At 46.2% G+C, this 15,475-nt stretch overlaps 1 protein-coding gene across 4 annotated transcripts in view; it reads right to left on the bottom strand.

Moving 5' to 3' along the window:
- Nucleotides 1-6,626, bottom strand: part of CDK20 (cyclin dependent kinase 20) — a 7,892-nt gene extending 1,266 nt beyond the window's left edge. Inside the window, exons 1-7 of one of the 4 annotated variants that reach the window (XM_007445613.1) lie at nt 6,279-6,626; nt 5,803-5,916; nt 3,506-3,694; nt 3,135-3,256; nt 2,882-2,944; nt 2,023-2,146; nt 1,430-1,585 (exon numbers count right to left, since the gene is read on the bottom strand). In XM_007445613.1, the coding sequence (XP_007445675.1) occupies nt 1,430-1,585; nt 2,023-2,146; nt 2,882-2,944; nt 3,135-3,256; nt 3,506-3,694; nt 5,803-5,916; nt 6,279-6,353 (843 nt within the window). In that variant the 5' untranslated portion in view covers nt 6,354-6,626. The remainder of the gene's footprint in view (nt 1-1,429; nt 1,586-2,022; nt 2,147-2,881; nt 2,945-3,134; nt 3,257-3,505; nt 3,695-5,802; nt 5,917-6,278) is intronic. The other 3 variants (XM_007445615.1, XM_007445614.1, XM_007445616.1) reach the window with 3 other exon arrangements.
- Between the last annotated feature and the right edge of the window lie 8,849 nt (nt 6,627-15,475).

The raw sequence follows: 15,475 nt of genomic DNA on the forward strand, positions 1-15,475 counted from the left end.
CTGCTGAGGAGGAGATGTGAATATTGCCCTGAAGAGGATTTTTCCTTCATCTGCTCATCGTTCAGGTGACTCCAACACCTCTGAGTGCTCACTGTTTGAGCACTGCTCCAGACGCAGGAGATGCAGCGGTAAACAGAACAAAGAGCTCTGCCTTCAAGTTTTCCACAAAGTGAGGTGTGGGGGTAATAAACACGATAAAGAAGTAAGACAAACAGTGCACCAAATGATTAGTGCTGTGGGAAAGAGAAAGTATGAGTGGGGGATGAAGAATACTGGAGGGGCTGCAGGCCTGAAGAATGGTGAGGGGAGGCCCTTGGGAGGTGGCATTCAAGCAGAGACCTGAAAGGTGAATGAGTGAGGCCTAGGGACAGAAATGCACAGACCCCCAGAACATGGAGGAGCCCTGGGGCCCGAGGGGAGTGAACAAGGGGAATGGGAGCTGGCAGAGTCACAGAGGTGATGGCCCCAAATGTGTGATGCCTGTGGGCCACTAGGACCTGGCTTCTCCTCTGAGGGAGCCCCAGGAGGGCCCTGCAGGTGAGGATGCGACAGCCTACCTGGACAAGGTCCCTCTCTCTGCCACGTGGATGAGAGACTATATGGGCAGGAGAAGCAGATTCTGGGAGGCGATTGGGGGGGTGGTGGTGGCGCTTAGACTGGGGGCAGCAGCAGGGGGCTGAGAGGTGGTCACTTGGCCTCAGTACACTCTGAAGGTGCTGCTGACATGGGAACTCGCCAGGGCCATGTGTAAACACACGCTGCTAGTGCCGAGGGCAGGGAGGGGAGGCTGCCATGAGGTCAGATGGCCAGGTACACCCGACAGAGGCCCTCACACCATCAGCCATCAGCCATCAGCCCATGGTCCTCTCCTCCTCCCCTGCCTTCCAGCCACAAACCACCCCTCCTGGGTCCTCCTCTCCAGGCTTCTGTTCATCAGTTCTCTTGGGAAAATAGCTCCCCATGCTTAAACCTGCCCTTCTCCAGGAAGCCTTGCATGACCCCAAAGTCAGTCCCAACAACCCTCCCCTCAGCTCCCACAGACTGACAGCCCTGCCTCACCACAGGGTGGAGACCCCACAGGCACAAGCCATGTCTGTTCACTCTGGATCAGGGTCCAGGACAATGCTCAGCATGTGCCAGATGCTAGTAAATTCTTGTTGAAGGAATGAAGGGATGAAGAAGCAAGTCACCGATAACCCGAGACTCGCTCTTCTGCGAGGTGTGCATGCCCTTCTAATGGGCCACCCCTGGCCACCTGCCCTCTAGGGTCCCTTCTAGGGTCCACTCAGGAGAGGCACACCTGCCCTGCACCCTCCTACCCCTGGCTCCAGGGGTTCTGGTCCCAGCCCATCACAGGTTCTGAGAATCTCAACCTGCTGGGTCAAAAGGGCACGGACGACGAGGGTCAGGGCAACGGGTGTCACCCTACCTGGGAGGCTGCAATGCGCTGGCGTGGAGGGTAGAGGAGGAAATGCCCCAGCAGGTCCAAGGCCTGGGGAGAGGCATCGGGCAGCACCTCCTCCAGGGGCACGGGAGCCTGCTCCTTGAAGGAGATCTTGTTGTAGTCAGGCAGGTCCTTGATCTCCTGGAGAAGGGGGTCCATCAGGGCCGGCACCCACACCACCAGCCCCCTTAGGTGTCAGTTCTTGCTCCCTGTCACCTACCTGCTCCCATTCACTCATCACTCCCCCATCCATGCACCCCTGCTCACATGTCACTCATGACACCACGTGCTCACTCAGTCCTTCAGTCCTTCCACCACATCTCAGGCGCCTGCTCCATGCCCAGCTCGGTCTGGATGCGTGTGTGCTGGGGGCGGGTGGGAAGGGATAGGGCTTGGGCCCTGGCCCTCCCACCTCCAGCAGGGCAGGGGTGGAGGAGACCCCACGCTGGGCCAGGACCGAGGTCCGGGAAGTCAAGGAGGCATGGGGCCATGAGAGAGAAGGTGCGGGTCAGTCACTAGCTATTGGGGTAATAGAAGCCACCCGCCCCCACCCCTCCCCACTGTAGGCCCCTGCAAACCGGCCAGACTTGAGGACTGGGGGTGCCCAAGATTCGAAGCACACAGCAAAGCTGTTCAATGTCATTCTCCCCTGGGAAAAGGGGGGACCCGTTCAACAGCTCCCCCAGGATGCAGCCCACAGCCCTGCAGATACAGAACCCAAACAACTCAGAGATGTCACACCATGGAAACAGATCTCCCCACACCAGCACCCACACCTCACACTGCGGTCGAGATACCCACAAAGTAGACTTCAGGCTTCATAGCTAAGGATACAGATCCCCAAACAGTCAAAGACTTCAAGCCTAGAACACAGAGCATATCCCCCTCTCTAAACAGCTCTCAGGCCTCAACTCTGGAACACACATCAACCCCTCAACAGTTCTGAGACTTCTCAGAGCCTCACATTCTGGGACACATTGCCACCTCCTCCCATTCTGGGGCAGACTCCAAAACGGCCCCCAAATCTCAAACTCTTAGGCATATACAAACCATCCTACCCCAAATAAAGGTTCAGGGCCTTCATATCCAGGGACCCAGGCTTCTAGATAGCTCAGGAACATTGCAACCTTGGATATCACCCCCTGCATAGCAGCTTAGATGTCCCATGCCTCAGACCACCTCCCCGACCTCAGCCCAGAAGCTTACTACTGGGACAACCGCTCTGATCCCACTTGACCCCTCCCAACTCAAAACTGTCATGGGGAGGAACACTGATCCCAAACTCCTCAGAGATACTCTAACCAGGGGAGACACCCCCATGGCAACCTAGAGCTCATGGCAGGAAAACCCCCAAATGGCTTAGAGACGTCAATGCCCAGGAGGAAAAGGTGACCCAACGACCCACATTTCCCCTTGCCCAGCCCATAGGAGTCTCACCACAGGTCGACACCCTGATCATACTGGCGGGCACCATACAGGAGCTCAGGGGCTCGGTACCACCTGTGAGAGGAGGGCAGGTGGTCACAGCCAGGTCACCGGTCTGTCAGGAAGCTACCTCGGAAGGTCATCCTGGCCCCCACACCAGGCCCAAGAGCACTGTTTGGACAGAAGGTCCAGAAGCACCTCTTCCTAGCAGGAGGGCTGGGGCCTGTCTATTGCCAGGTCCTGCTTGGGAACTGGTCCTCCCTACCTGGTGGCCACCTGGTGCGTGTAGAGACGGCTGCCATCTGGGGAAAAGACCCGGGCAAGGCCGAAGTCCGCTATCTTGAGCTGGCCCGAGGCACTGATAAGCAGGTTGGCTGGTTTCAGGTCCTGAGAGCACCAAAAGAGGCATCAGTTCCTCCAGAGCCCCCACAGGACCTCGGGACAGAAGGGCTTGGCAGGCTGGGCACCCAGGTCAGCGCAAGACCAGACCTCCTCCAGGGCCCCAGCCCTGGCCTCCTACCCATAGGCCCTGCCCCCTCTGTCCCTTTTCTAACCATGCCCTTCATCAAGGGCTGGCCTACCCACAGCCCAGCCACCACCCCCCCAGGTCCCACCCCAGCCCATGCTGGAACTGACCCGATGCACAATGTTGTTAGCATGGCAGAAGGCGACCCCCTTGAGCAGCATCTGCAGGTAGCTCTTGACCTGCGCCTGGGCTAGCGGCCTCTGGGCGTGGCGCACCACCTCAGCCAGATCTGACAGCATGAACTCGAAGGCCAGCACGAAGCCTGCGCCATGCGGGAACACGGCCTTCAGCTGTACCACCTGCAAGCGGGGCATCCCGTCAGCCACCAGACTCACATGGCTCAGGCTCTCTCTGGGACCCTCAGCCCTTGCACCAACAGAGGACCAGGCAGGCAGAGATGGTGGCATGAGATCTGAGCTCAGAATCAGGGAGCTTGGTAATCTCTTGCTTCCCTCTCCCAGGAGAAGGCAAGTCCCTACTCTAATGCTCCAGTAAACACTCAGGGAAAAGGAGGTCTAAGAAAGGCGACTTAGGGCAGTGTCTGGTCCCCCACCCAGCCCACGAACTGGAAAATCACCTGGAAACACACACACACAGGTGATCACAACTCCCAGCATTGGGAGAGCAGGAGACATGTCATATATACTTCCTGAGGGCCCACAAGGTCACAAGGGCAGGCTGCACAGTAGTGAACAGGAGCAAGGGCTGGTGAGTCCTGAAGGACTTTAAGGAGTTCAGGGGGCAAATGACTGACAAATGACCAAACAACAAACATATAGGGTATTTTGATGAAGATTCTGATGAAGAAAGAAGAGAAGGCATCTGGGAAGGAGCTCTGGGCCAGGGGACAGCAAACACAAGGCCCAGAGGCAAGAACAGGAAGGAGGCTGCTCTGTCCTGCACTCCTGGAGCCTAGACAGTGCTTATCATGGGAGAGACACTTAAGAAGTTGTGAATGAATGAAAAAAGAGGCTGGAGTCAGGTGGAAGCAGATGGTGGCAGTTCTTTCAGAGTGAAGAGAAGCCTCTGGAGCTTTTCAAGCCAGGGAGTGGATGATTTTATGTACATTTTTTGACTGTGGAGTGGAGGCAGTGGCAGGGGGGCGGGGGGGCAGGGGAGCCTGCTGTAGTTGTTCTGATGAGTGGTGAGGATGGCCTGGGCCAGGGTAAGATCTGGAGTGTTTTAAAGATAGACTCTTCAGGACTGCTGATACACAGGAAATGGGACCGTATCACCAGCTTCCTATGGGCCCTCCACCTCTCCCACACAAAAGCTGTCAGCAAAGCCCTTTTACTTTCCTCAAAAAACAAGAATGGCCATATTGCTGTTTTTCTGATGTTGAGGGTAGTAGACACTCATTTTACAGATTGGGACTAACAAATACATTCAGATAATACCCAAAATGATAATGAAAAAAACAGCAAAAGAAAAACCCTATCACCTATAGTCAACCTTAGGAGTCTATTCCACCAGACTTTACAAGAGACATGGCACACACAGACATGTATCCATATATATATACAAAATATTTTCATACAAAACCAAGATGACACATGCAGTTTTATAACATGCTTGTGTCACCCAATATATCAAGGACATCTCCAGAGAATAAGAAACAAGTCAGAGTATCACCCACCCTTAGGTGGGTGGACCTACCCTTGTCACTCCCCAGGAAGTTAAGCACATCCTCTACTCAGGACATGGACAAGAGAGAATACCACAAAGAGAATGAAACTGGGTGTGTGAGGTGTCTCTCCTCGTGTGCCCACAGCCCCTCCCAGGCCTGTCACAGCACAAACCACGCCAGATGGGCCCTGTAGCCTTTGTCCAGCTCCCCTACCATACTTCAGTTCTCAAGAGCAGGGTAGGGGCTGGTTTCTGTGTTGCCAGTGGCCAGTAGAGGGAGGCCCCAATGTTAAACCGTCCTGATTCTGCGATCAGACCTGGGCCAAAGCCTTCACAGAGAAGCGGAACAAGCTGAGCACCCATAAGCTGGTGGCTGTGCCTCCTCCCCTGGCCTGAGATAGGGAGAGCCTGAATGTGCCTTGCGGAGCAGAGGACAAAACTCAGAAGGACAATATACATAAAGCAGTTAACCTGGCATGCAGAACATAACAGGAGCTCAATAGGTGGCAATTATTATCTTCAGAAATCACTAAGTGTTTTGAGAAAAAAAAGGATAAGTTAGTGAATGAGTGAAGGAGTACGCGAAGAAATAAGTGAGTGAACGAGAGGGAATGAATGAGTGAAATAATTGGGTGAATGAGGGTGAACAACAAGTGGAGAAGAAAGGGAGTGAGTGAGGGGTGAGGAAGCAAATGAGTGAACAGAGTGACTGCAGGACCTCAGAGTGGGAGTGAATGGAGGAGGGCGGGAACCAGCACTTCAGAACACCAGCCCCACTCACATACTGACTGTCCTCGATCTCCTGCAAGGCCTTGATCTCCCGCAGGGCCTGGCTGGGGATGCCATCCTCCAGCCGCCGCAGGGCCACCTTCTTGAGGGCAACGATCTCTCCAGTCTGTTTGGGACAGGACGCAGACACTGCAGCCCCATCCCCGGCTGGAAAAGGGGATGCGACGCTGAGGCCTGAGGCCCTCGTGGGGGTGGGACGCGCCCCCCACCCCGTGCTGGAGGGAAATCAGGGCTAGCAGGCGCAGCGCTGATCAAACAGCTCAGAGACATCCACGCCACGCTCCTAGGGGGCACTCTCCGGAAGAAAGCACCGCTGGTAGCTGGCCGCAACCTGGACGCCCTCCACTCAAGAGAGCAAAAGAGGGGGGAGCACGCCACGAAAAGCTGCGGGGAGGCAGGAGCCCAAGCGTCGGTCGGGAAAACGGGTAGATCTCAATGGAACCGAAGGAGGAAGGGCTGGGTGCTCACCTCCACGTGCTTGGCCTTGAAGACGATGCCGTGCGCGCCCTCCCCAATGCGGCCCAGGATGCAGTACTGCTCCATAGCCCTCTGCCAGACACCCGGACCCTCCGCAATCACAGCCCCTCCCCGGCACCCGTACCTTTCCGCATTAGCCCGCCCTGCCTCCCGCGCCCAGAGGCGGCTGCCTAGCAACGGCGCAGGAAAGAGCGCAGAGGCCGGGAGGCCGAGGGCAGCTACAGGCGGCGTCCGGGCCTGTCTGCGCCTTCCCCTAGGCCCTCGCCATCACGCCTCAGTGAGCTTCATTCGGCGGAAATCACCCGTGCGCAGACCGTGCCAGCGGGAGCGACAGCCACCACCGACCCCTCGCGGCAGTGGCGGGCGTCACGTGACGAGTGACGCCAGGTTACGCAGAGGGGCGGGGGCATGCAGCCTGGGAGCAAGGCGGAACAGCCTTGGGAGCGGGCTACCTAGGCGGGATAGTGGAGCAGCTCTCCGGGGTGGAGGCGGGGCACTCAGCGAGGCGGGCGAGGCACTCAGCTGGGCGAGAGGGGCACGGGGCGGGGCCGCAAGCCGGGGCGGGACCACGGCGCCGAGGGCGTGGCCGAAAGGTGACGGGGCGGGGCCGGCTCCTCGGGCAGGCCAGGGTACCCTCGCCCCCGTACCTAGAGGTGCAAGTTTCCACCTGTGAGAACCTACAGGTGCCATTTCCACCTATGAGCCCCAAAGCCAATGATGATTGAAGCGAGACGGGTTCGGGTTTGCATTCTGGAGGGAGCATCAGTTGGCAACATGTAAAGACAACGTTTAAAAAGTACAAACTCTGACCCGGAAAGTCCATGTCTAAGGGCTTCTCATGAAGAAACATTTGGAGGAATTTGCAGCCTGAGTGATTTTTAAGAAGTTCATGCCATGAAAGGATGTTGACAAAAAACACAATTAGCTTTTTTTTTTTTTTTTTTTTTTGCGGTACGCGGGCCTCTCACTGTTGTGGCCTCTCCCGTTGCGGAGCAAGGCTCCGGATGGGCAGGCTCAGCGACCATGGCTCACAGGCCCAGCCGCTCCGTGGCATGTGGGATCTTTTCGGACCGGAGCACGAACCCGTGTCCCCTGCATCAGCAGGCATACTCTCAACCACTGCGCCACCAGGGAAGCCTACAGTTAGCTTTTTAAACTTCTGAAAAGGTGCTCAATCTCATACACAATGAGATAAATGTAAAATAATCTACATTCTTCCATCTTTGGGATAGCTAAAGATCTCAGATCTAACAGTCCATTTAATCTTGGAGAGGCAGCAGTGAGTGGTGGCATGAAGCAAGATCTTAATTCCCTGCCCAGTAATTGAACCTGGGTAGCCTGGATGAAAACCAGGAATCCTAGCCACCACACCCCTTGGCTCTTGCCCCCTGTGAAAAATGCATTTCTCATGGAGGCAAAACTGTAAAAACAGGTACAAAGTTTACTATTAGAGACACAGCACAACAACAACAGTGGGAGAGCACACAGAGAAACAGTTTAGTTAAGACAGAAGCAAGGCAGAAATGCACACCTGGAGACAAAGGGTGTGGGCGTCCTCCCTAATAAAGAGGAGGTAAAGAGGAGGTTAAGTCATTTATATAGGGCAGTTCTTCTGGGTCTTTGTGTACCTCTGGCCAATTATCTGGTTTCTTTTTCCACACCTGACCTGCCCTAGGACCCTCCCCAACATGCGTGCGCAACTTTTTTCCAAGATGGATTTCAGTCCAGAGGCCTATGGGATGGCCTTAGCATCACATATTATGGGGTGGTGCCCCCTCCCTTTTGACCTCCAACGAGACTTTCTGCACATGTGCCCCAAGGGTGGGAAATGTATGACCCCTTGATCTTTTAACAGGGTTTAGTCCCACTCTGTCCCTGCAATGAAAATGTCCAGTGTCCAGTTATTTACCCTATTTTTGTTGCTGGTTTTTATACTGCGGTGCAGATCTCAAAATATAGACAGGAGTCCAGTCATAAATATGTAGTCCTGGAGCCCATTTATCTCTTGCTTCAGGAACTGTAAACAGGGGGCTGGTTATGAATGTCCGGCCTGGAGCACATCTTCTTCTCACCCCATGAAGGGCAAACAGGAGGCCAGCTGTAAATGTCTAGCCTGGAGCCCATCTATCTCCTGCCTCACATTGGCCATGCTATAGGAAAACAGGAGCTTTCATATATTTCTGAAGCATTGGCAATGCTCATCAAATTACAACTGCATATCCCCTTGGACCCAGCAAGGTCTCTTCTAGAAGTACCTGCAACAGATATATTGCACACAGCGAAATGACATGTTCAAAGTTATTCATTGAAGCATAGTTTGAATAGCAAAAGATTAGAAACACCATAGATGCCAATCAATAGGAGACTGTCTAAATTCTGATACACCCATCAAATGGAAAATTATGCTCGCTACCTTAAAAATGAACAAGGATGCTTTTTATTAGAGTAATAGGAAGATTTCTAAAATGTTTTGTTAATTTAGAAAGGCAAGATGAAGAACAGAGCATATAGAGTACCACTAGCTGCATAAAAAGAAAAGAAGAAAAGAATATGAAGAATGAATTTTCGTGCATTACAGGATATCTGGAAAATACTCAAGATTTCATGACTGTGCTTACCTGGTGAAGGGACTGGGAGGGTTGCAGACAGGGTAGGAGACAGATGTTTCACTGGGGCTCTTCGTATTCTTTGAGATGTGAACTGTATAATTTACTAATTCTTAAAAAATGTAAGAATTTTCAGGCTCAGAAATTCTACTTTGTTCTAACAACTTCAGAAGAAGGCCTTAATGTCCATACAAAGATGTTCACCCTGTTTGATGATGGCAGAGGCCAGACAATAACCCAAATATCCCATGGAAGAGTGGCTGAATAAGTTATGAGAGTAACTTAGAATGACATGCTTTACAGCTATTATAAATGGTGAGGGTAGACACAGTGGTGGAATTGGAAAGGATGGTCTTCAAAAAATAGTACGGGTCATTTGAAAAGTCATATGAGGAAGAAATGTCTGTTGACCCAAATCTCAAATCATAAACGAAAATTGATTCCAGATGGACTGCATACCTAAATATAAAAGGTAAACAATGAAGCTCTTAGAAGAAAACATGATATCTTAATGACTTTGGGTTAGGTAAGGATTTTCTAAATGAGGTTACAGAAAATACTAAAAGAGAAATAAAAATTAGAAGTTGGACATCGTCATTAGTAAGAACATCTGTTCATCAAAAGAAACCATTTAGAGAGTGAAAAGCAAAACCACAAAAAGGGACGTGGTATCGTAACACATGTATCTGACAAAGCACTCATATCCAGAACTTATAAAGAACTCTTACAAAATCATAAAGAAGAAGCAAACCTTCAGAAAAATTGGCAAAACCTGTGATAGACACTTCACAAAAGGTGACACCCAAATGGCCCATAACCATTTGAAAAGGTCTGTGCTAACTCCTCATCAGGAAATTTCAAATCAAAACCATAAAACAATATTACTATAATCATCAGAATCATTCCACTCCTAGGAATTTAACTTGGCAGAAATGTGTAAATATATATATATATATATATATATATATATATATATATATATATTATTTACAATAGCCAAGATGTGGAAGCAACCTAAGTGCCCATCAACAGATGAACTGATAAAGAAGTTGTGATATATATATATGTATATATATATATATATATATATTCACCAGAAACACACAAGAATATTCATAGCAGCACTCTTTTTAATAGTCCATACCTGGAAACAACCCCAAAGTCTATAGTAGAATAAATAAATAAATTGTGGGATTTTTACCTAATGGATTGCTACACTGTAATGAGAATAAACAAAGCATAACTACTAGCAACAACATGGATGAATCCCAAACACAATGTTCAGCAAATAAACTTGACACAAAATAATGTAAAATGGTGCTTCTGCTATGGAAAACAATATAGCAGTTACTCACAAATTAAAAATAGAATTACTCTTTGATCCAGTAATTCCACTTCTGGGTATATATCAAAAGAATTAACAGCAGAATATTGAAGAGATATTTGCACACCCATTTTCATAGTAGCACTGTTCACAATAGGCAAGAGGAGGAAGCAATCCAAGTGGCCATAGACAGAGAAATGAATAAACAAAATGCAGTATATACATGCAATGGAATGCTATTCATTCTTAAAAAGGAAGAAAATTCTGACACATTCTACAATGTGAATGAACCTTGAGCACATTATGCTAAGTGAAATAAGCAGGTCACAAAAAGAAAAATACTGTATGATTCCACTTATATGAAATATGTAGAGAAGTCAAATTTATACCAACAGAAATTAGATTGATGGTTGCTGGGGCCTGGAGGGAGGACGAAATGAGGTGCTGTTTTTTAATGAGTACAGAGTTTCAGTTTTACAAGATGAAAACTTCTGGATATTGGTTGCACAATACTGTAAATATACTTAACACTATTGAACTGTACACTTAGAAATAGTTCAAATGGTAAATTTTATATGTGTTCTTTTCCACAATTAAAATTATTAAAATAAAAACAATTAAAAATAAACAGAATATGAAGGGCTGGTAGGAAAATAACAGTAGATCTAACATTTAGGAGAGGAGAAAAAGGGCAAGGCTGAAAAAATAATATTTGGATAAATAATGACTGAAAGCTTCACAAATTTGGGGAAAGGCATAACCTACAGATTCAAGAAGCTGAGTAAGAATAAGTCCCCAAACATCATAATGCCCAGAAACAGCATAATCAAATTACTGAAAACTAAAAGGAAAAAAAGCAAAAAAATAAAACAAACCAAAAAACACCTTCCTGAACGCATCCATAGAGAGATGATACATTGCCTCCTGGGGCAGAATGTCTCTAATTCCTGTGATTTCTCATTAGAAGCCATGGAGGCCAAAAGGAAATAGCACAACATTTTTCAAGTGCTAAGAGAAAGGAACTGTGAACAGAATTCTATATCCAGGGAGAATATCCTACAGAAATGAAAGTGAAATGAAGACACTCTCAGACGAAGGAAAACTGAGTGAATTTGTTGCCAGCAGACTTAATTTGAAAATTGCTAAAGGAAGTTCTTGAGACAGAAGGGGAATGATAACAGAAGGAAGCAGGGAATGTCAAGAACGAAAAAGAAGAATAGAAAGGGTTAATATTTGGTGAGGATACTAGATTATTCTCCACTGAGGTTTTTAAAATTGCTTGACACTGAAAAACAAAAATAAATTATAGCATTGTTTGAAGTAGTTCTCACTGTATTCAGGTAACATTTAAAACAAACAATATTTAAAACAGAAAGCAAGAAACTGCTAAAAAAATCAGGATACAAAATTAATGCAGAGATTTCTTGCATTCCTATACACTAATGATGAAAGCTCTGAAAGAGAAATTAAGGAAACACTCCCATTTACCATTGCAACAAAAAGAATAAAATACCTAGGAATAAACCTACCTGAGGAGACAAAAGACCTGTATGCAGAAAACTATAAGACACTGATGAAAGTAATTAAAGATGATACAAACAGAGGGAGAGATATACCATGTCCTTGGATTAGAAGAATCAACATTGTGAAAATGACTATGCTACCCAAAACAATCTACACATTCAATGCAATCCATGTCAAACTACCAATGACATTTTTCACAGAACTAGAACAAAAAAATTCACAATTTGTATGGAAACACAAAAGATCCCTAATAGCCAAAGTAATCTTGAGACAGAAAAATGGAGCTGGACCAGTCCCTCCCATCAGGAAACTTGCACAAACCTCATAGATAATCTCATCCACCAGAGGGCAGACAGCAGAAGGAAGAAAAACTACAATCCTGCAGACTGTGGAACAAAAACCACATTCACAGAAAGATAGACAACATGAAAAGTCAGAGGGCTATGTACCAGATGAAGGAACAAGATAAAACCCCAGGAAAGCAACTAAATGAAGTGGAAATAAGCAACCTTCCAGAAAAAGAATTCAGAATAATGACAGTGAAGATGATCAAGGACCTCAGAAAAAGAATGGAGGCAAAGATTGAGAAGATGCAAGAAATGTTTAACAAAGACCTAGAAGAATTAAAGGACAAACAAACAGAGATGAACAATACAGTAACTGAAATGAAAAATACACTAGAAGGAACCAATAGCAGAAAAACTGAGGCAGAAAAACAGTGAGTGACCTGGAAGACAGAATGGTGGAATTCACTGCTGTGGAACAGAATAAAGAATAAATAATGAAAAGAAATGAAGACAGCCTAAGAGAACTCTGGGACATTAAATGCAACAATATTCACATTATAGAGGTCGCAGAAGGAAAAGAGAGAAAGGACCTGAGAAAATATTTGAAGAGATTATAGATGAAAACTTCCCTAACGTGGGAAAGGAAATAGTCACCCATGTCCAGGAGGCACAGAGAGTCCCATACAGGATAAACCCAAGGAGAAACATGCTGAGACACATAGTAATCAAACTGGCAAAAATTAAATACAAAGAAAAAATATTGAAAGCAGCAAGGGAAAAATGACAAATAACATACAAGGGAACTCCCATAAGGTTAACAGCTGATTCCTCAGCAGAAACTCTACAAGTCAGAAGGGAGTGGCATGACATATTTAAAGTGATGAAAGGAAAGAACCTACAACTGGGATTACTCTACCCAGCAAGGATCTCATTCAGATTCGATGGAGAAATGAAAAGCTTTACAGACAAGCAAAAGCTAAGAGAATTCAGAACCACCAAACCAGCTCTACAAGAAATGTTAAAAGAACTCTCTAAGTGGGAAACAGAAGAGAATAAAAGGACCTGCAAAAACAAACCCAAAACAATTAAGAAAATGGTAACAGGAACATACATATCGATAATTACCTTAAATGTGAATGGATTAAATGCTTCAGCCAAAAGACACAGGCTTGCTGAATGGATGCAAAAACAAGACCCATATATATGCTGTCTACAAGAGACCCACTTCAAACCTAGGGACACATACACACTGAAAGTGAGGGGATGGAAAAAGATATTCCATGCAAATGGAAATCAAAAGAAAGCTGGAGTAGAAATACTCATATCAGATAAAATGGACTTTAAAATAAAGAATGTTACAAGAGACAGGAAGGACACTCCATAATGGTCAAGGAATCAATCCAAGAAGAAGATATAACAATTATAAATATATATGCACCCAACATAGGAGGACCTCAATACATAAGGCAACTGCTAGCAGCTATAAAAGACAAAATCAACAGTAACACAATAATAAGGGGGACTTTAACACCTCACTTACACCAATGGACAGATCATCCAAACAGAAAATTAATAAGGAAACACAAGCTTTAATGACACAATAGACCAGATAGGTTTAATTGATATTTACAGGACATTCCATACAAAAACAGCAGATTACACTTTCTTCTCAAGTGCGCACGGAACATTCTCCAGGATAGATCACATCATTTGCCAATGAATTAACTGACAAAGGATTAATCTCCAAAATATATAAACAGCTCATGCAGCTCAATATTAAAAAAACAAACTAGCCAATCCAAAAATGGGCAGAAGACCTAAACAGACATTTCTCCAAAGAAGACATACAGATGGCCAAGACGCATATGAAAAACTGCTCAACATCACTAATTATTAGAGAAATGCAAATCAAAAGTACAGTGAGGTGTCACCTCACACCAGTTAGAAAGGGCATCACCAGAACATCTACAAACAAAAAATGCTGGAGAGGGTGTGGAGAAAAGGTAACCCTCTTGTACTGTTGATGTGAATGTAAATTGATAGAGCCACTATGGAGGACAGTATGGAGGTTCCTTAAAAAACTAAACACAGAATTACCATATGACCCAGCAATACCACTACTCTGCATATACCCATAGAAAACCATAATTCAAAAAGACACATGCACCCCAATGTTCATTGCAGCACTATTTACAATAGCCAGGTCATGGAAGCAACCTAAATGCCATCAACAGACAAATGAATAAAGAAGATGTGGCACATATATGCAATGGAATATTACTCAGCCATAAAAAGAAATGAAATTGAGTTATTTGTGGTGAGGTGGATGGACCTAGTCTGTCATATAGAGTGAAATAAGTCAGAAAGAGAAAGATAAATACCGTATGCTAACACATATATATATAGAATCTAAAAAAAAAAAAAGTTCTGAGAAACCTAGGGGCAAGACAGGAATAAAGATGCAGATGTAGAGGATGGACTTGAGGACATGGGGAGGGGCAAGGGTAAGCTGGGATGAAGTGAGAGAGTGGCATGAACATATATACACTACCAAATGTAAAATAGATAGCTAGTGGAAAGCAGCCACATAGCACAGGGATATCAGCCCGGTGCTTTGTGACCACCTAGAGGGGTTGGATGGTGAGGGTGTGAGGGAGATGCAAGAGGGAGGATGTATGGGGAAATATGTATATGTATAGCTGATTCACTTTGTTATAAAGCAGAAACTAACATCAGTATCGGAGTAAAGCAATTATACTCCAATAAAGACTTTTTTAAAAAAAGAAAAATAAATATATAAAATATTAAAGACAGACTTTCAAAAAAAATAAAAAAGAAACTTCTAAATAAATAAGGTCTACATGAGCCAACAAAAAGAGCTTCCAATGGCTAAAGCTGAAGCAATTTGACCAAGAAAATAAATAATGTAGTATTGGGTTATAACCCAAAGTATAAAATAAATATCCATGAATCCATATTAATAAAAAAATCAGAAAGAAAGAAAGAAAAAGAAAGAAAGAAAGAAAGAAAGAAAGAAAGAAAGAAAGAAAGAAAGAAAGAAAGAAAGAAAAAGAAAGAAAGAAAGAAAGAAAGAAAGAAAGAAAGAAAAAGGAAGGAAGGAAGGAAGGAAGGAAGGAAGGAAGGATAATAGAAAGTATCCTTTACAGAAGAATTCCAAATAACCTATATAGGTACTCTGCTCTCAGGAGGTGCAGTATAACTCCCCACTTTTTAACTGTGGGCTGTACATTGGGTCATACTGTCAAAGAGGACAATATGGAAAGGGAATAAACAGAGTATACAGTGAAGAAATTTGACAGGAGTCCACCTCAGCCAGGAGACTAAGGTCAACATCGCTAGGGATAAGTCATGTTGATAGTATGTACCATTGATATGTGAAGAGATGGCACTTTACATCTGTGGTCTTCCTCCCCAAATCCTATAACT

The sequence above is a fragment of the Lipotes vexillifer genome, unplaced genomic scaffold, assembly GCF_000442215.2.
Source record: "Lipotes vexillifer unplaced genomic scaffold, Lipotes_vexillifer_v1.1 scaffold72, whole genome shotgun sequence".
Lineage (NCBI taxonomy): Eukaryota > Metazoa > Chordata > Mammalia > Artiodactyla > Lipotidae > Lipotes > Lipotes vexillifer.